At 42.8% G+C, this 21219-nt stretch overlaps 1 protein-coding gene across 3 annotated transcripts in view; it reads right to left on the bottom strand.

The window, feature by feature from the left end:
- LOC120645131 (protein FRA10AC1-like) overlaps positions 1-21219 on the bottom strand; it is a 73875-nt gene that overhangs the window by 3907 nt on the left and 48749 nt on the right. The window contains exons 1-4 of one of the 3 annotated variants that reach the window (XM_039921895.1): positions 8200-8482; positions 7553-7620; positions 363-444; positions 177-273 (exon numbers count right to left, since the gene is read on the bottom strand). In XM_039921895.1, coding sequence (XP_039777829.1) covers positions 177-273; positions 363-444; positions 7553-7620; positions 8200-8255 — 303 coding nt within the window. In that variant the 5' untranslated portion in view covers positions 8256-8482. Of the gene's footprint in view, positions 1-176; positions 274-362; positions 445-7552; positions 7621-8199; positions 8483-21219 lie in introns of those variants that run through there. The other 2 variants (XM_039921893.1, XM_039921894.1) reach the window with 2 other exon arrangements.

Genomic DNA, 21219 nt, shown 5'->3' with positions numbered 1-21219 from the left:
ATAGTCGTAAGATCACATTCACATGCCCAATGCCTATTTATATTACCAAACTATTAAAAAACTTCATGTAATATTAGCTTCAGCATAAATGAACCTTTTACTTCACAAAATTTTCTGAAACAAATGTCATGTACTGACATATCATCATAGAAAGAACAGTGCAATAAAAAATTTACCAAAACAGGATACTCTTTAAAAAGCTTGTCATAGTAACGTTTGACCAGCCTCTTCTCCCAAGTTGAATCCATGTCATCCTCCTCAGAAAGAATGAATCTTTCGCATAATAGAAGAAGAAGATAGGTGAGGCTTTTGTGAGTTTCACAAAAAAACACAGGCACATGTTAACAGCACATGGTTCTGACCTGTATCCTTCTCTCAGTGTATCTTTATCAGTTTTGATGGGTAAACTGTTATCCCTATTTTTCTCATGGCCATAAAACTGAACTGTTGAAAGGCAGGACATGTATCAGTGGCAACATACAGATACACTATACAGAAAAGGAAGAATGGATACCATCTATGTAAAGGTTAAAAAAACCATAAGGTACAGTGTCTGATCTCCAATATTCTGGGAGACTAAGAATAGGAGACAAATTGCCTGGTTGGAAGGCTAATATGATGAATATGTCGGGTCGTGCAACTTGGGTGCGCTTCGTTCTCTCAGCTCTTCCGATACATGTATTGATTGCGCTTAATGTTCCCAAATGGTTCATTAAGGCAATTAATAAGATTCGAAGAGCTTTCTTGTGGAAAAGAAGAAAAGAGGCACAAGGGGACTGCTGCTTGGTGGCTTGGGAGAAGGTGCAAAGACCTCTAGAACTTGGTGGTTTGGGAATTCCTAACTTGGAAATCATGGGCTGGGCTTTACAAGTGCGGTGGCTGTGGCTGCGGAAAACAGATTCTGGCAAGCCATGGCTGTCCCTTGATATCCCCATCCACGCCAATGTGTTGGCACTTTTCCAGGTTGGAATGCAGACATCTATTGGGAATGGAACTTCAACTAAATTTTGGAAGGATAAATGGATTAATGGCAGCTCAGTCAGAGACATTGCACCATTAGTGGTGGCTGCAGTCCCGACACGTATCAGAAACATGAGTCTGGTTGCAGAGGCCATGGTTGATAACAGATGGGCGCAAGACATACAAGGAGGTTTATCTATGATTGGGATATATGAGCTGTTCCAACTATCCAACATTCTTTCTGAGTTTGTTCTCACTCAGGAAGAAGATGTTCACACTTGGCGGTTTGAGGCCTCGGGACAATACACAGCTAAATCAGCTTATTTGGCCTTCTTCAATGGTGCAATTAACTTTGAGCCCTGGCGAAGAATTTGGAAATCCTGGGCACCAGCTAAGTGCAAAATATTTCTATGGTTGGCAGTAAGGAACAGGTGTTGGACAGCAGATCGTTTGGAAGGGAGGAATCTTCCACATCCCGAACATTGTTTGCTGTGTGATCAAGAACCTGAAAATATACAACACATACTCACCACATGTGTCTTTGCAAGAGAGTTTTGGTTTCGAATTCTAGCAAAGTTTGACTGGCAGGTCTGCACTCCATTAAGGGATGAACTCTCCTTCTCAGAATGGTGGAGGACGAGTGTTAAAAAGATTCAGAAAGATAAACGGAAAGGTTTTAATACTTTGGTTATTTTGGGTGCTTGGCTTCTTTGGAAACACCGAAACGCTTGTGTGTTTGAAGGAGACCGCCCAAATTTGGACAGGTTACTGCAGGCGTTCAAGGATGAACACCACTTGTGGTGTCTGGCAGGGGCTCGATGCCTCAGCTCCTTGAGTGCTGGTCAAGTGTTCGGACTAGGCTAATTCCTAGTCCTTGTTAGTGGTCTCGGGTCAAGCTTTTGTTTTTCTTAGGCTACAACAACATCATAGTGTATCACAGCCCCTCACAGCTCGGCTCGGAGTGAGGTGTGCTAGTTTGCAAGGGGCCGGTTTATTCTCTCTATTAATACAAAGATACGCAGCTCTCCTGCGTATTCGAGAAAAAGTATACCAGCCAAACCGGTGCTAAATAAAACCAACAAAATCCAAGCAACCCGAATTAAGACTCTACTTTTTAGGCCTTTCCCAAAAGATTTATACTTCAACTAAAAAAATGAACTTTTAGTCAACTCTGATCAATGTATGGATGAAGGTAGCCCCCAATTCTTTCTACAGTAGAGGGGACTGTTCATCATCCCCTTGCTTTTGGAAACAAAGAGTAAGCAAATAAATAGCTCATTATATGCCACTATCTCAGTTTCCTTTTCAGAATGAAAGGATCATTCTGTGCTCTATTAATGTGTTGACATTGGGCAAAAGAAGTACCATTGCACCAGGATTGGGTATCAATATACTAAAACTGGAGACCAGGACATAAACTATATGTTAAAAAATCCATATTAGAATGTTATCTATATTAAGCTAGGTGACAAGTTGCACAAGGAACTCCGCCTATGTTGACTGGAAGACTCTCTCTCCTGAGTCGTCTCATCATAGCCGGTCCCAAGCCCAGGTAAAGGAGGAGGGTTGCGTTAGTTTTTGGCAAACCAGCATCAAAAATAGCCACTCTAATGGATTTGAAACCCATAAAAAACTCGTTGGGGCGTAACCCTCTTAGCGACGCGCTACATCGGAACCCGGGTGTGGTGATAAATGGGCAAGGGCCGGGTCACCATCCCCCCAATGGCGCGTCGTATCGTGACCTGGGTACGATGATAAGTGAGCAAGGGTCGGGTCGTCACAACCTGAGTGGCGCGCTACATCTACGCCCAGGTGTAGTGAAAAATGAGCAAGGGTCTTCGCACTTCCCTTGACGGTGCGAAGGGTAAGGAAGTTAGCCGAGCCAATTATAATTCGTATAGGTAGCTGGAACGTAGGGTCCCTAACGGGTAAGTTGCGAGAGCTAGTTGATGCAGCAATTAGGAGGCGTGTAAATATTCTATGCGTTCAGGAGACTAAATGGAAGGACCAGAAGGCGAAGGAGGTTGAAGATACTGGTTTCAAGCTTTGATACACGGGGGCAACACCGGGTAGGAATGGTGTAGGTATCTTGATTGATAGGAGCCTTAAGGATGGAGTCGTAGAGGTTAGAAGGCAAGGCAACCGGATTATCCTAATCCGGATGGTAGTTGGAGATTCGGCTTTGAATGTGATCAGTGCCTATGCCCCTCAGGTAGGCTTTAGTGAGAGCACCAAGATGCAGTTCTAGGAAGATCTAGATAGCATGGTTAGTACCGTGCCTACCAGCGAGAAACTCTTCATAGGAGGAGAACTCAACGGCCATGTGGGTGCGACTAATGTAGGGTTCGAGCGAGTGCACGGGGGTTTTGGGTATGGTAGCAGGAGTCAAGAGGGGGAGGATGTGTTGAACTTCGTGTTGGCCTACGACTTGTTGATAGCGAATACCGTTTTCAAGAAGAGGGAATCCCATCTTGTGACGTTTCGTAGTGAACAACACTTGTCGTGGCTCTAAAAAGGGGGGCCACAGCCGGGTGGCGTAGAGCACCCGCCTAATCCCAGAGGGTGGTTACTCGGGGATACGCAAGTAATTCGTCAGATCTACTCACGAAGCAAGAACACATGAACACTCGGGGATTTTAGAGTGGTTCGGGCCGGCGGAGCGTAATACCCTACGTCCACTGAGAGTAGTATTGCTCTAGTGTCTGTGGATGAGTCTATCCTCTGGCTCTCAGTCCTCTTTTTGGGACCTGAGTTCTTTTCTAACGGGCATCTCTCTTTTATAGAGCAAGGGGAACGCGTACACAGGTGTTGGGCCCCGACAGGTGGGCCAAACGAGGATGCATAGGATACCATGAAAAAGACATTAATTGTGCTTTGCAAATCTCTTCCCGGATATGCTTCATCGCCCTGTAGACTCTCTGACCGAGGGGGGTCTTCACTTGTCCCATCGGCGAGGCGCCCGTTGAGGCAGTGTAGGTTGCGGCGTAGACTGTTGGATCTACCGCGTAGGCGTTATGATACTCCGTCGCCGAGCTGTCGTGTCTAGCTGGTGTAGCAGACTGACGCACGTGGCGTGTGCAGCGCCAACGGCTGCATCGGTGCGCCTTGGTAATGCGCGATCAACAGTACAGCCATGGCAAAAGCACGCCTCGGGCTCTGCCGTGGCAGAGCGCACTTAACGTCTCCCGCATTGAACGCGGTAGGTGGGCAAGCCTTCCCGAGGAAGCTTGGTGGCCGCGCGCGTGCCTGTGCCTGCGGACACGTGGCGGCTCCGGACCCCCTTAGGCGGGGTGTCTGTTTCCTCCCCGCTGAGGGGTCCGGATAGTATGTGGGGGTCCGGGACCTCGCCGGAGGTCCAGGGTCCCCGGCTGTTGAGCTGAGCGGTCCTTCTCCGGGACACGTGGTGACACCGGACCCGTCCCGAGTGGGAAGCGGGTCCGGGACTGTTGGCCCGGGGTGATGGAGTCGGACCCCAGGGGTCCGGCTGCTCAGCTCCTTAGGGCGTAGTTACGGATAACTACGCGAGTCTTGACATAGCAAGAGGGGGTACCCTAGTCCAGAGGTACCGACAACACTCGAGCCAGATCGACTTTATCCTTGCTAGGAAGGAGGATAGACGTGATTGCTTAGATTGTAAGGTGATACCTGGGGAGTATGTTGTCCCTCAACACAAGCTTGTGGTGGCGGACTTTCGTCTTCGGGTAACCGGGACAAACGTGCCAAGATTGTGAGAACAAAGTGCTGGAAGCTTAGAGGGGAAGCGGCACAAGCGTTTAAGGAGAGGATGCTAGGTGAGGGGCCTTGGGAAGAAGGAGAAGATGCAGATGACATGTGGCTAAAGATGGTAATATGTATTCGGAAGGTGGCCTCAGAGGTGTTTGGCGTGAGTAGGGGAGGCAAACAAGAGGGGAAAGACACCTGATGGTGGAACGACGAGGTGCAAAGGGCTATTAAGGAGGAGTGTTTCAAGTGCCTCCACCTTGACAAGAGTGCAGCCAACATCGAGAGCTATAAATTAGCGAAGAGGGTTGCAAAGCGAGCTGTGAGTGTAGCAAAGGGTAAGGCATATGACGACCTGTATCAGCGGCTAGGCACGAAAGAAGGGGAGAAGAACATTTATAGGATGGCTAGGATCCGCGAGCGGAAGACAAGGGACATCAACCAAATCAAATGCATCAAGGATGGGACAGATCGACTGCTAGTGAAGGATGAGGAGATCAGGGATAGATGGAGAGAGTACTTCGACAAGTTGTTTAATGGGGAGAGTGAGGGCCCTACCCTTGAGTTAGATGACTCTTTTGACGAAACCAACAGACGCTTTGTGAGGAGAATTCAAGAGGTAGAGATCGGGGAGGCTTTGAAGAGGATGAAGGAAGGTAAAGTGATGGGCCCTGATGGTATCCCCATTGAGGTGTGGAGATGACTAGGTGACAGAGCAATAGTATGGTTAACTAAGCTTTTTAACCTCATTTTTCGGTCAAACAAGATGCCGGAAGAATGAAGGAGAAGTATATTAGTACCTATATTCAATAACAAGGGCGATGTTCAAAGTTGTACTAACTACCGTGGGATTAATCTGATGAGCCATACGATGAAGCTCTGGGAGAGGGTTATCGAGCATCGCCTAAGAAGAGTGACAAGTGTGACCCAAAACCAGTTTGAATTCATGCCTGGAAGGTCAACCATGGAGGCGATTTTCTTAATACGACAATTGATGGAGAGATATAGGGAGCAAAAGAAGGACTTGCACATGGTCTTTATTGCCCTCAAAAAGGCGTATGCAAAGTACCGAGAAATATCATGTGGTGGCCCTTGGAGAAGCACAAAGTCCCAACTAAGTACATTACCCTCATCAAGGATATGTACAAGGATGCGACGACGTTTGTCCGGACATGTGATGGTAACACCACTGACTTTTCTATTAACATAGGCCTACACCAGGGGTCAGCATTGAGCCCTTATTTATTTGCTTTAGTGATGGATGAGGTCACAAGGGATATACAAGGTGAGATCTCTTGGTGTATGCTCTTTGCTGATGATGTGGTGCTAGTTGACGAGAGTAGGGCAAGGGTTAATAGGAAGTTAGAGCTGTGGAGACGCACGTTAGAGTCGAAAGGGTTCAGACTTAGTAGGACCAAGACCGAGTACATGATGTGTGATTTCAGCGTGACTAGGCATGAGGGGGGAGACGTTACTCTAGATGGGCAAGTGGTGGTCCAGAAGGATACTTTTCGGTATTTAGAATCGGTGCGATAAAAGGATGGCGACATTGATGAAGATGTTAGGCATAGAATTTCAGCTGGCTGGTTGAAATGACATCAAGCTTCTAGCATCCTTTGTGACAAAAGGGTGCCACAAAAGCTAAAAGGCAAGTTCTATAGGACAGCAATTCGCCCGGCGATGTTATACGGTGCTGAATGTTGGCCTACAAAAAGGCGACATGTCCAGCAACTGAATGTAGCAGAGATGCGGATGTTGCGGTAGTTTTGCGGGCACACAAGGAGGGATAGAGTCCGAAACGAAACTATTCGGAATAGGGTCGGGGTGGCACCAATTGAGAAGAAACTTACTCAACATCGGCTGAGATGGTTTGGACATGTCCAACGGAGGCCTCCTGAGGCGCCGGTGCGTAGTGGGGTTCTTGAGCGGGTCGATAATATAAAGAGGGGTAGAGGTAGACCTAAACTGACTTGGGATGAGTCAGTTAAGAGAGACCTTAAGGATTGGAATATCTCTAAAGAAATAGCTTTGGATAGGAGCGCTTGGAGACTAGCTATCAATGTGCCTGAATCATGACCTTTATTTCTTTTGGGTTTCATCTCTAGCCTACCCCAACTTGCTTGGGAAAAAAAGCTATGTTGTTGTTGTTGTTGTTGACAAGTTGCACAAGGAAAAATATATAATCCATGTATGGATGAAGGTAGCCCCCAATTATTTCTTAAGTAGAGGGGACTGTTCATCATTCCATTTCTTTTGGAAACCAAGGCCAAGCAAATAAATGATTCATCATGTGCCAGTGCTCCAGTTTCCTTTTAAGGATGAAAGGGAAACTCAATCATCTATCCACATGTTTGCATTGGGACACGGTACCAATATATCAGACTTAAAGCTATTATTAAAGCAGGCTAACCAGCACACTGTATGAATTGTGATCCACTACAAAGACAGAGGAGTACACAGGTAACCAGATCTTGGTGTGTTTATTGCTCAACTCCATACAGAATTCAGCACTTGAACTAATTAGTAATAACAGAAGTGTAAGAAAGTTCGCAAGATCATTTTGGAGCATCATACTTAGTATGTTTGTCTGTGTGTGGCTATAGCAGAGTTGCAAGTCTTTTAGTGGACATGCAATTGCAAGCTACAAGACTACAAGTATCCCCTGTTCTTTGAACCCCATTAGTGCGACCAAGTATAATTTGGTTTGCCTAACTCAAGATTTCATTACCATGATATTTCATTCCACAACCATTATGGTCAACCATAAATAATACCTTAACCAACACAATCCTGAATCAATCAGGAAAAAAGTGGGGGCAAAGGTAAATAATTGCATGCTTTTTCAAGAAACAAAGGCAGCAACAGATCATACCATAGTCCTTCATGAACTTCTTATGGCGATCGTACGCATTGAGCCCCCGGATATGCGACTGGTACTGCCTGCATCCATCAATCAACTATTCAGAGTTGTGAGGCGACAATTCAGCCTAAGAACCGCAACCAAACTAACAAAAGGCAGCCCGCAAGGCCGCAACTCATTGCCTTCAATTAGTATACTAGCCAACTCTAGCTACTTTTACGAGGCACTCATGGGCCGAGAGGTAAATCAGGGTTCACAGGTATGATAATTTTCATATCCCAAAGAACTAAAAAGTAGTAAAACCATGCGGAACATTGTAGAACCCAGCATACTTCGACCAGGCAGGGCAATTAATTTGCATATCCCCAGTCAATCAAGAACAAAAAGGTGCTAGCTAAACCATGTGAAACATTTTGTTACCCCCGCTCTCAATATAAGCAGGACCGAAGAGGTCTCTAGTCTAGAACCATGTGAAGCACTGGTCGTTAACAGTTATCCCAGCAAGGGATTTGGAGATAAAAAGCTAGGGTTTTTACAGCCGATTCGATCCGCAGAAATCCAAAAATATAAGACACCAAAACGACGGGTATTAAATAAATCGAAGAAAGAGGAGAGAGACGCGAAGGAACGGGGGCGATTCCCCCGCGAGAGAGGCTTACATCTTCCTCTCCTCCCTATCGAAGATGGCGGACTTGAGCCGTCCCAGCGACGCCATCGCGCTCCCTCGCCCCCGCTCCGCCCTCGCCTCGCCTCGTCTGAAACCCTCGGCAGCCGCGGCGGGCGCTCGAGCACCAGCTCGCCGTTAGGATCCGCACCAGGTTTCGGGGCCGGCAGGGTTGCGGCGGCGGCGGTCACCGCAGAGCGCTGGAGCCTTGGTTCCTCGATCGAGAGGTGGGAGAACGGAGAAGGGAACCATGATGAGGTGGGCCGCGCGTGGACCACCTTGCCGGTTGCCGAGTCCGCTATGGCCTCAGTACGTGGGCTGAACCCAAATCGATAGATGCAGGGGAAAGTGAAGAGTGTCTCAAGGGCCGGCCGGCAAAGACGGGCCTCCTCTCGAAGCGTCCCGTTCCTCCACACAGTTGAGAAAGGGCGACTCCGGGGCGATTCTCGTTACCTCCGCCGGATCCGCCGGCTTCCACCGTGTTTGGCTGGTGCACCAGCCTCCAGCTCTAGCCTGCCGAACGCGTGCTTCCTCATCTCCGGTTGCCTCTTTTGACGCCGGTAGGCTTGGGGAGTTGTGGATTCGGTGGAGGGTGTATATATTCTCTACTACTATACTAGTTTCAGGGTTAGGGTTGGAGTCTTTTTCGAGCTTCTCCGGCGTCATCCATGTCGACGACGAATGGGTTCTTCATGTGGTCCGTGGGCAGGAGGTTCACAGCGACAATTTCTTATGCAGGAAGTTTGGCTTCGGCGATTTAGTCTTTGTTTCCATCTTCTGCGTCGAGTCTCGAACTTTCTGTGTGCTTATTTGCGTTGTCTGTGAATTTTTCGTCAATGGCATCGCCGAATCCGTGCTCCACGACTTGGCTGTTGTTCGAAGGAGACTTGATGCTTGTACTGGTGGTGTGTTCACTGGGATTTTGTCCCTCCTAGGAGTTTTTCCTTAGACGTTAAGGTTCCACTTGCCCCTGTACGCGGGTAGATGTTCTTGGATCCCCTTTGTGGGATTGTCGCTTGGTGACCGGAGCTTGCCGGTGTTGCGACTAGCATCTGTTTCCGGTAAAAATGGGATTTGCCCGGGGTGTTCAACGGTCGAACAGTACTTTGTGCTGCTGATGGGCTTCAATTTTGACTCTTTGTCGAATCGGGAATCAGCTGGAAGCTTCATTCTAGATCTTCTTCATTGCCGGAGATGGAGGACCAGGCTGCGGCAACGAAGGTCGGTGACGGCGAAGGACACTGGATGCTCCTGTAATGGATGTATATGTAATTTTATTTTCTTTCAGAGATACCCGGTTAGGAGCTTGGTTGTAAGAATTCTGTATCAATAAAAAACAACACTTTCTCAAAAAAATGAAGAGTATCTCAAAAAAGAGAGAGGAGAAAGTGAAGAAAACAAGTTTTTATGTGTGATAGCAAAATAAAAAGCTGCTGGGCCTATGTAACTTTTCTGCCTCACCTACTAGAAAGGGATAGCAAAATAAAATACTTTATCTCTTTTATCTAGAGGAACATGGTTCGTTTGATCTTCACTTATTAACACCTATGTAACTGTACTTCTTAAAATGGTTAATGGCATATAGAGGATAGAGTTGAATTTACAGTGGCACTAAAATGATGATATAAATTTTGATGGCATATCATCAGGGATGAGTTAAATTTCCAGTGATATACAGAGAATTTTCTCCACCGAAAGTCTCCCTAGCACTTCCTCGGGGAAGCCTAGTGCTCAGTTGCTTGAGAATGAACCAAACCCCTCTAGGGATCGCTGCATGGTCCCCGCCGACTACATGCTCCCGATCATATGACTGAACCGAGAACATCTCTTATATATTACTGGTCTCTTAGGTGTCACAGTGTTACTAAACACGTAGCACCTAAGTCGGTACATATAAAATTATACAAAAATATGGATAAATAGAGAAAGCAATTATCCATGTTCATGTATAATTTGAGGTCAAAAAGAATTCTTGTTCTATGAGGAAAAAAGAAAGAGAGAATTCAGCATCTTAATAGTTACAGGAGGAACTGTTCATGTCTAATCCACAACCTGCAACTATTAAGGTGCTGGTGAATTGTTCATGTCTAATCCAGGACCCACAACTATTCAAATGCTGGTTTCTTTTTTTTTTCTCCTTGCACAAATTTTTATTTAGGATCAATTCTACGCGCAAATAGATGATGTATGCTCTATTAATCCATATTTTTTACAATTTTATATGCACCGATTTAGAAACTATCATGTTTGATACTAATATGATATCATCCAACTCGCGCTTAACATATGAGAGAGTTTTGTGACGGAACCCCGTCGTACGGATAGGACCCATGATGCGCTCCCACTGATAGTCAGCATGTTCGGCTGCTTGCTGGGGCGCTGGGCTGGTTGGCTCGCTGAAACAGACAGCCAATCTTGGAGATTGCTTGATCAGCTCATCTAGACTCCACCCCATAAACTCCATAAACACAAAAAAATCGTCACATCGAATATTTTGACACATACAAGAAGTATTAAATGAAGTCTATTTCCAAAACTTTTTACATAGATAGGTTGTAAATCGCGAGACGAATCTAATGAGCTTACTTAATCCATGATTTGCAATAGTAATGCTACAGTAATCATCCGCTAATTATTGATTAATCATGGATTAATTAGCATCATTAGATTCGTCTCGCGATTTACAACCCATCTACATAAAAAATTTTGTAAATAAACTTCATCTAATAATTTAAATTAATAAAATTCCAATGCAAAAAATTTTTACGCTCGAACCAGCCCTAGCCAGCCACCCATCCGAACGGTGGACGCGCTATCTGCCATCCAGTCACGTCCCATCACGGTCGGCGCCATGTATGCAACCACTGAATAATTGTGTTAGGGGTGTTTAGTTCGAGCGTAAAGTTTTTAAAGTATACGGATACATATTTGAAATATTAAATATAAATTAATAATAAAACAAATTACAAATTCATTCCGAATTTATTAAACTTAATTAATTTGTTATTAGTAAATATTTATTGTAACACCATATTGTTAAATCATGGCGCATGTTCAAAAAAATCATCTCGCAATTTACATGCGAAATGTGCAATTGATTTCTTTGTCAACATTTAGTTTTCCATGTATGTGACCGAACATTCGATATGACTTTTTTGGCCAAAATTTTTTAAGAACTAAACACACCCTTAATAAAGCAGAAACAGAGACCATCTCTTATATCTGATCCACAACCCATGACTATTCACTATTCAGGTGCTAGTAGAATTGTTCATGTCTAATCCCCCATCCACAACTATTTTTTAGATTACACAGTACAACGCAGACACAATACAATGCAGACACTCACAACGCACGCACACTCACACTCCCCTATGAACACACGTACGCAAACTCTACTCTTATGAGCATCTTCAAAGACTGAACCGGCAAATTCTCGAAATTGACGAAGTCACCACAGACGCCTTCGCTGTCGACGAAAACGCCGCCTACCACTAAATGCATAATGCCATTAAATTTCAAAATATTCGCTCTCACGAGGAGTCGACCCAGGGTCTCAAGTACTACGGAGGTTCTTGTAACCACTGGACTACAGGCCTTTTCGCATCCACAACTATTCAGGTGTTGATTTCTCTTTTTTGTTTCTCATTGCACAAATTTTACATAGGATCAAATTCTACGTGCTAGTAGATGATTGTATTCTCTATCGATCCATATTTGATGCTACTACGATACCATCTAACTCGCTTAACATAGGCCGTGTTTGGTTTGGCCCGAAAAAAAATTCGCGAAAATTTTTTACATCTTTGACAAAAAATTTAGAGTAGTAAACGAAGTCTAATTACAAAACCACCTCCACAACCCCCCATGTAAATCGCGAGACGAATCTAATGAGGCCTTTAACAGTATGATTAGAGGATGATTACTGTAGCATCAATGTAGCAAATCATCAATTAATTATCATCATTAGATTCGTCTCGAAAAGTTACACTCATCCCTAAAAAAGTTTTGCAAATAGACTTCATTTAGTACTCTATGCATATGAGATTCTTTTTTCGGAAAATGTTTTTTCGGAAAACGTGCGCGAAAAAATCCCTGTAGAAACCAAACAATGCCATACGTGAGTCTTCTAATTCAACCCTGTCGTACGGACGGGGCCGTGATGTACTCGCACGGTTGCCCGATCGGTGACCGTGGAGGTCAAGCGTACCTGCCAACCTGTCACGTCCCATCAAGGTCGGTGCCGCGCATGCAGCCGCTGGAATAATTGTGCGCTGTTTAGTTTAAAATATTTCCTACCGTATCCGTCACATCGAATTTTTAGATATATATTTAGAGCATTAAATATAATTAAAAATAATAATTAATTACACAATCTAATTAATTAGTACGCGATGAATCTTTTAAACCTAATTAGTCTATAATTAAATATTATTTATCAAGTAATAACGAAATATATTATAGTACCAAAATCTAAATTTTTTCGCGAACTAAATACAGCCATGTGTTAAAGTGGGAAGAGACGACCGTGCAGGAGGTAGGTGCGGTGGCCGGGGACGACCTTGACTACTTTTACCCCGTCGCCAGTTCTGTTAGCCGCATCCACATGCCATGCCCGCTGAGCAGTTTCAGGAGTTGTGTACCGAAATTAAAAGGTAAAAAAACTGTGTTTAGTTTTTTGACGTAAATTTTTTGAAAGAAAATTTTACTATTTCGAAGTATTAAATAAATTTTTTTTATAAAGTTTTTTGTACGGAAAAGTTGTAAATCGCGAGATGAATCGAGTAAATCTAATTAATTTATAATTAGCGAATGATTACTGTAGTATCACTGTTGTAAATTATAGAGTAAGTAGGATCATTAGATTCATCTCGTGATTTACAACTTATTTGTGTAAAAAATTTTATAGATATATTTTATTTAATATTTCATACATGTATTTAAATATTTGATATGATGGATTTTAGATAAATTTTTTGAATCTAAATACGGCCAAAGTAGAGAGAATGCACGTACAAAACAAGGAGGGGTAGAGAAGAAGGACTGCACATGAAACAAGAAGCGCAGAGAAAGCGAGAAATATAATTATTTTAAGATAAATTTTAAATTCTTAAATTATATTTATTTTGGAACGGAGACCGCCCATATTATCTTTGATGTGGATGGGACAAGCGCACTTGCTGTGTACGTCCATCCATCGCCAGGGTTTAACTTACAGACCGGTCCAGCCAAACCGGCGAGGTTCGGTTCTGGTATACCGGTCCGGTTTGACCGGAAACCGGTCGGAACCGGTTGAATTCAAATTTGAATTCAAAAGCCGCCGTGCAATCGGTTCGGACCGGTTTACCGGCTGGTTTGGCCGGTATACCGGTAGTTTAAAGTAATTTTCCGGCGATTAAAAAATAGATTCCCGGTGTGAAATAAAAGGAAATTTTGGCATGAGCTATGCACATATATTAATTTAAATGATTACACCAAAACAAGAATTTATAATCATGCATACAAATACAATAGTAATAAGCGTGCATACAAATACCGAGTCATACACTTATACACATCAAATAAGAGTTCAACGTAGGAATGGGAAAACCCCCATTTAGGACGCGGTTTGGTATTCGGTGGTGGACATCAAAGCGATACCTCGCACTCTAAGCAGCTCAGCCTTGTAGTATTGCCAAGTTTGGCCCGTCCACGCCGATGTTGTCTGCCATTCCTGAACTAACATAGTTGCATCGCCATCCGAGATAAAAATTTTTACCGTGTTCTCATACAACATCTCTGCCTGTCATTGTCTATCTGCATACATGGACAACAAAAACATATCAATCACATAAATAAAATCCTAAATCCTACACCTAAATCTTACCTAAATCCTAATTCCTACACCTAAATCTTATCTAAAACTTAAAACATATCAGCCATACACCTAACTCTAATCTAAATCCTAAAACAAATCATCTACTATTCTAAATTATACACCTAACCAATCATTCTATTAAAAAAATTCACTTCTTACCTTCTCTCCCGGTCGCACCGGCTTACCGGCGATACCGGCCGGCTAGCCGCTCGTACCGGCCGGCTAGCCGCTCGTACCGGCCGGCCGGCTAACCGCCCCTGTGCGTCGGTTGGAGAGCAGATCCGAGACTGGGCCGGCTTACTGGACTAACCGCTGGCTAGCCTGGCTCGACGGGCGGCTTCCCGACTGCGGGCGCCGGTCGCCTTCTGGGAGCGGCGGGTAGGGGGCGGAAGGGTTCTAAGGGTCAGGCGACCATCGCACGCACTGTCATGCATGTGTGTACTGATGTTCGCTCTGCCACTGTCTTGCGGCCACCCACCCCCATTTGCCACTCAAAAAGCCACGGTGTTACTTTTCAAAAAAAAAAGCCACGGTGTTCGAGTAGCTGTCATCGATCTGCCACACTGCAAAACGCATGACTGTGGCCGTGTTTCAGTGTTTGGTTCTTTCTTTGGAAGTAGATGACACACAAGTCCAGAAACTTTGACTGTTAATTACAATGTTGAATAAAGTCAGTTTGCAAAACTAACTCCAAAACCCATGCATTAGGAATCTGAAAAATCTAATGAGGTCTTTAACCGCGTGATTAGAAGATGGTTACTGTAGCATCACTGTAGCCAATCATCGATTAATTACCGTCATTAGATTCATCGCGGAAAGTTATACCTATTTCTGAAATTTTTTTACAAATAGATTTCATTTAGTACTTCATGCATGCGAGATTTTTTTTCTCGGCTTGTGTGCACGGGAAAACCAAACAAAGCCTGTATGCCATACACAAACACACACGCTCCACTCCAAAAGGCACAAGCCAACGTTCTCGGATCCTCTGGTGTCCCGTCTTATTGCATACTGTCACGACGACCACCAAGCTCGGTAACCCCCTCTTGAGTTAGTTAAACATTAGGACTTTGTTTAGTTGTGTCAGTAAAATTTTTAAAATGGAATATTTTTAAAACTAATTACAGAGCTCGTCTATAAACTACGAGACGAATCTATTAAGACTAGTTAATCCGGCATTAGCACATGGTTACTGTATCAATCACTGTAGCAATTTAGTACCTAATCATGATCTAATTAGGCTCATTAGATTCGTCTCGTAATTTACAAACAAACTATGCAATTAGTTTTTTATTTTGTTAGATTTAATACTTCATGCATGTAAGATTCCTATTCGATGTGATAGTTTTGGAATTTTAAATTTTGCAACTAAACAAGACCTAGATCTTGTTCGGTTGGGTTAAAGCTAATTTTTAGCTAGGGCCAAACATTAGCTTGCTAAAAATTAGTTGGCTAAAATTAGCTAGGAGCTAAATCACCCAAGCGGCTGAAACACACCATAGAGTTTATGTAAAATGGAACAGGTGCATTGAGGACTGCTGTTATCGCCAACTTGTAGTCAGTGGTAGATGACGTGCCTATTGACAGCGAGACTCTCAAGAATCTGCCAGCTCAGTCTCTCGATGATGCTCAGAAGTGTAGGATTCTGTGTGTATATTTATAGGGCCATATATTATTCTACACTCTAAATGTAGGTACACCCAACTAATTACTGAATAAATTTTCAGTAATAACAGCTGCGCAATTACTGAATACCGTTTTATTGAACGTGATTCAGTAATTTGCCAATTTAGTTCAGTAATTTCTAGTCATTCCGGTCAGTATTTGGCAGCTGGGTGCAGAATAAACACTACACCTAAGAATCGACTCAATTTTTTTGTGGTGGGTTTTGCTAGTGAAAAAAGCGTTTCTATTAGCCGTGGATAACAAATTCTGCCATTAGAATAGAACCACTTAGTTCCCGAAAAATAATTTGGGCACTATTGCACTGCAATTAGAAATAGAACCCTAGTTCCCGGACACTGATTTGTGTATCATTGCGGGAAGGATTATTTAATTTGGCATCAATTTATATATATAGGATATGTCAATGTTCACAAGGATATTCTATGAGTGGAAGACTTCATAAATATCCAAACAAAACCGTAGCGTTCGGTTAGCATCTTTTGCACAATTAAAGCCTTGTTTAGTTCGCGAAATTTTTTGGAGAAATGCACTGTAGCAATTTCCAACCGAAGATTAGGACTAAATATTATCTAATTATAAAACTAATTACACGGATGGACGGGAAATCACGAGCCGAATCTATTAAGTCTAATTAATCTGTCATTAGAGATTGTTTACTGTAGCATAATTTTGTCTAATTATGGTCCGAGTAGGCTTAAAAGATTCATCTCGCAATTTCACCTAGGGTTATGAAATGAGTTTTGTCAGTTATCCACATTTAATACTCCTAATTAGTCGAAGTTACTGTAGTGCTGAAATATTTTTGGGAACTAAAAGCCTAATAGTACTGATCTACTATGTTAGTCAACGGAATACTATATGAAACTAAATGCCAAATTGATCAAATCCAACCCACTGTTCTATGAGTTGGATTTGATTAAGGTATGATTGGAAGGACGATTAAAGTTGAGTGCTAAATTTTAGCACCTATTAGCAATCATATATTTACTAAAATTTTAAATCTTAACTAAATTTTAGTCCACTTTATTAGCACTTTCATATATTAGCACACTTGGATCCAATAAAGAGGATCTAAATTGGCATCCATGCATGCGGATCAACACGAACTGGCACATTCATGCTAGCTAGCTAGCTGGACAGATCGAGGCAGTCGCAAGCACGTGTTCGGTCATCAGCTACCTACCTCGTGGTTCTGTCGGCTTATAATTTCCAAAGAAGAACGAAGATTCAAAGGCACAATGACACGACCTGGATTCAGATCGAAGTGATGACTATTTCATTCATGTTGTAGCTAATGTACTGCCAAGCTGAACCGGGGACAGTTATGGTTAGGCTGGCGGCTGTATGCTGGGCGCTCTGGAAAACTAGAAATAACCTGTGCTTTGAGAAGAAAATGATAAAATCTAAAAAAAAGAGGTCTTTGATCCGCGGTGTGCCACACCATTTCAATATAATTCAGGTGGTGGGTATGCTCTGGTACGGTGACAATCATCCCCAAAAAAAAAAGTTTGCATGGCTATTTCTTTTCTTTAATTCTTTCTGGGGCAGGACTACAAAAGGATAGCGACCGGGAGACGCTGCGAGCAGGAGCAGATAAGCTTTGAAGAACACGGCGCTGTTTTTCCACCCAGGTGTGGCACTGCTCCAACGAACAACAGCATTGTTCTGCTACACTGAAGACTGATGCAGATACCCCCCTACCGAGTCGTGCTTCTCATGCCCATGGCGTCTTTTGGGTTTTTGTTCTACCAGACTTTTTTCCATGTCAGGCAACATCCTGTGTTAGCCTTGTAATAAGAGTGTGTTTAGATCTCAATTTTTTAGTGCTACAGTAACTTCAAACGTTTGATTACTAATTAGGAGTATTAAACATGGATAACTGACAAAACTCATTCCATAACCCCCGAGTGTAATTGCGAGACGGATTTTTTAGACTTAATTGGATCATGATTAGACAATGGCGTGCTACAGTAAACAATCTATAATGATTGATTAATTAGTCTTAATAGATTTATCTCATGATTTTCCGTCCATCCGTGTAATTAGTTTTATAATTAGATCATATTTAATCCTTCTAATATTCGTTTGAAAATTGCTACAATAAATTTCGTGCAAATTTTTACGGGATCTAAACACACCCTAAGAGCAGTGCTTGGTGCCTACGGGCGAGGCCTGTCTTCCCCCCGACGTCATAAACTGTTTCCTGGATGGCTCTGCTGCCCTTTGTGCAGAGAGCACACGCATTCAGAGTAATTGCGGTCTTTCTTTTTCAAAAACATGGGAGTCGAACCTTGCTGAACTTTTGTAATTTTGTTGCTCTAAGTAATGATATTCGGGCTCGCCAGCGTTGAAAAAGAAATATTTGATCCACTCATCAATTTTTTATGCGTGCAATGTGGCATTAGAATTCTGATACATTTTATTTACCACCTTTGAAAAATTGAATTCAAATATAATGGACATTGTCAAAGAAGAAAGTTGTAATCCAATTTGTCTTCACCACGTTCATGGCTCATGTGCGATCCTGTCATTGTTGGGAGTGTGGAAAAACATAAAGCCAACCGAAGATCTAGATGAACCCAATTGAATAGTAGCTTTTGAAAACCACAATAGTTGCCCATTCCAAAATATGGATCCGTAGAAATGATTGAGAACAAACCACTACTATAGAATAGGCTTTTGTTACAGGTCATTTATCCCGGTTACATTTGGGCCCGGGACAAAAGGTGGCTTTTGTCCCGGGTCCAAAGGCTAGCCGGGCCAGCGGGGGGACAGGGGCCTTTTGTCCCGGGTGGAGCCACCAACCCGGACAAAAGGCCTCTTTTGTCCCGGTTGGTGGCTCCACCCGGGACAAAAGGTCCAACCCCTTTTATCCCGGTTGGTAACACCAACCCGGACAAAAGGGTGACCCTTTTATCCCGGTTGGTTGTACCAACCCGGACAAAAGGACCCTTTTGTCCCGGTTGGTGTTACCAACCCGGACAAAAGGCCCCTCCATGTGATAGTTCAAAAGAGAGTTATTCTTTACTGAGTCACATGTACTACTTAGTTGAGTTGACAAGAAAGCCATGCGCTAGGTAATAGGTCTTGGGTTCCAATCCGGCAGGGCGCAAATATTTTTTAGCGCGAGGGACATTTTGTCCCGGCGGCCGAATCCCGGTTCCAAAACCGGGACAAATAGCCCTTTAGAACCGGGACAAATGGCCCGATCTGTATTAGTGAACCGCAGTGGCCAAGTCCCAAGCCTGATCCAAATTACTCAACCATATCCCTCACATGTCCTTCACAAATGCCTGATGGACGTTGTTGAGATGGAGAGAGATCCTTAAGATAGTTATTACCCCATCACTTGAATAAGATAGCAGCAAATAATCATACACGTTCGGATTGGAGTTGACTTGAATACTGTAGCAGCTGGGCTTAGCTCAGCTCCGGTAAATTTTGTTGTGGTGGAACTTGCCAACCCAGGTCTGAGTCATCGACTCGGCACAGGCAGTGGCGGAGCTTCTGATATGGCAAGGTGTGGCTCTTGCCATACCTTTTTTGGCGTGCAGTGTCTCATCCTCTTATACATGCATGCGCTTTCTTCAGTATTTTTCTCTACAATGCCATCATGAACCAAGGCTCGAAGCTCTGTCTAGCTTACCTGTGCCATACCTCAGCTTTAATCTATTCTCCCCCACTGGGCACAGGTGCTCGTATTTTTTTTAGATCTATTCTAGAATTTAACCGGCGCTATTCATTCAGTGGTAGGTGACGTGGTCGTCGACTGTGAGGTACCTATGATGACTTCATCAATATCAAGGATCCACTAACTCAGTCTTTTGAAGATGCTTGGGTTGCGTGGGTGTATTCATAAGGGTGGGTTTGCGTGCATATAATTGAGTGTCTGTTTTGAAAAATAAAGATGGCTGTAGTAATTCAACTTGCAATTTCGAAGCTCAATAATCATCATCTAAGGGGTTGTTTGATAGTCCCTGTCACATCAAAGATAATCTTATTATTTAAGAGTATTAAATAAAATTTAATTATAATTATTTTTTCATAAATGAGTGATAATTTTTGAGACGAATCTAATGAGTCTAATTAATTCATGATTTGCAACAGTAATGCTACCACTACCGGAAAGCCAATTGTTGCCGAGTGCCGACTTCTTTGCCGAGTGCCAAAAATCACGCACTCGGCAAAAAGGCCATATACTGAGTGTTATATAAAAGGCACTCGGCAAAGTTTAGACACTCGGCAACTATGACGTTTGCCGAGTGCTGGACTACGAACACACGGTAAACGTCGGTATTGCCGTGTGCTTAACTCGAGGCACACGGCAAACGTCGGTTTTGCCGAGTGCTGGAGATCTTGCACTCGGCAATGAGAGCACGTGCCCGCCATGTGACCGGGCACCGTGCTGATTCCGTTACGGAGCCAATGTTTGCTGAGTGTCAGCGTAATGGCACACGGCAAAGTAGGGATGTGCCGAGTGTTGTGTTCGTGGCACTCGACAAAGTACTTTTTTGCCGAGTGCCAGTACGCTGACACTCGGCAAACTAAAAAAAACTTCTTTTTTACCTTCGAAATTTTTTGTTCTGTTATTGTACTAGTTGAGGTACAACATATCAAATTTTGGTATATTTCTCTATAAGTTACGTATATGTTATTAATTTGTTTCATTAAAATGCTTTTTTGGATAATTCAAACTGGAGCCGCAAGTGATTCGAATAATATAGTATAATTAATGGAAATATTATATTCATGTTATTTAGTCAAATTTGAGACATTGTCAATCAATTGAATGGAAAATTCGAACATCTTCATCACGAAACGGGACAGAATGAGATGTTGACAAATAGATTTTCAATTCTACAAAAATCAAAAGTAGTCGGATATCCATGAAATTTGTTATGATATCATGATAACATGCAGGGAGTCTATAGAAAAAAATTGAGAAGGTTTTGCAAAAGTTGACACGTATATCTCTTACGAAATGAAGTATCTCCGAAGAAGTTTCATAGCAGTGAGAAGTATTCTTTGAGATTATGAGTCAGAGTGACGTTCAAATTGGGGTTTCACTTCATAAACTTTTTTATAGCTAATAGACATGATAGATTGTGTAATGTTTAATTTTGGTAATTTTCTGAATCAATTTGATAATTTTGAGAATTTTTTCCATCTTTAGTATTTATATAGTTGTAATTTGAATTTAAACTAATAGTGCATGAAATAATGTAGTTTCTTTTGTTGTAGCCTGTGAAATTTTTTGTATAGGCAATATACATCATAAATTGGTTCCCGTTAAAGTTTGGTTATTTTTCTGATTTGGATAATATTTTTTCAATTTTTTTGGCAAATGTAGAGAATTAGTTCCTATATTTTGACATTTACTTATTAGTGATTGAAATAATGGAATATTTTTATGGACGCATGAAATAAGATTTGTTGAGTTCATTTGGTAATTATATTTCGAATTATATTCAA

Source organism: Panicum virgatum, chromosome 8K (genome assembly GCF_016808335.1).
Source record: "Panicum virgatum strain AP13 chromosome 8K, P.virgatum_v5, whole genome shotgun sequence".
NCBI classification, from domain to species: Eukaryota; Viridiplantae; Streptophyta; class Magnoliopsida; order Poales; family Poaceae; genus Panicum; species Panicum virgatum.
Note: the sequence above shows the minus strand (reverse complement) of the source record. Positions and strands in the feature narration are given on the sequence as shown.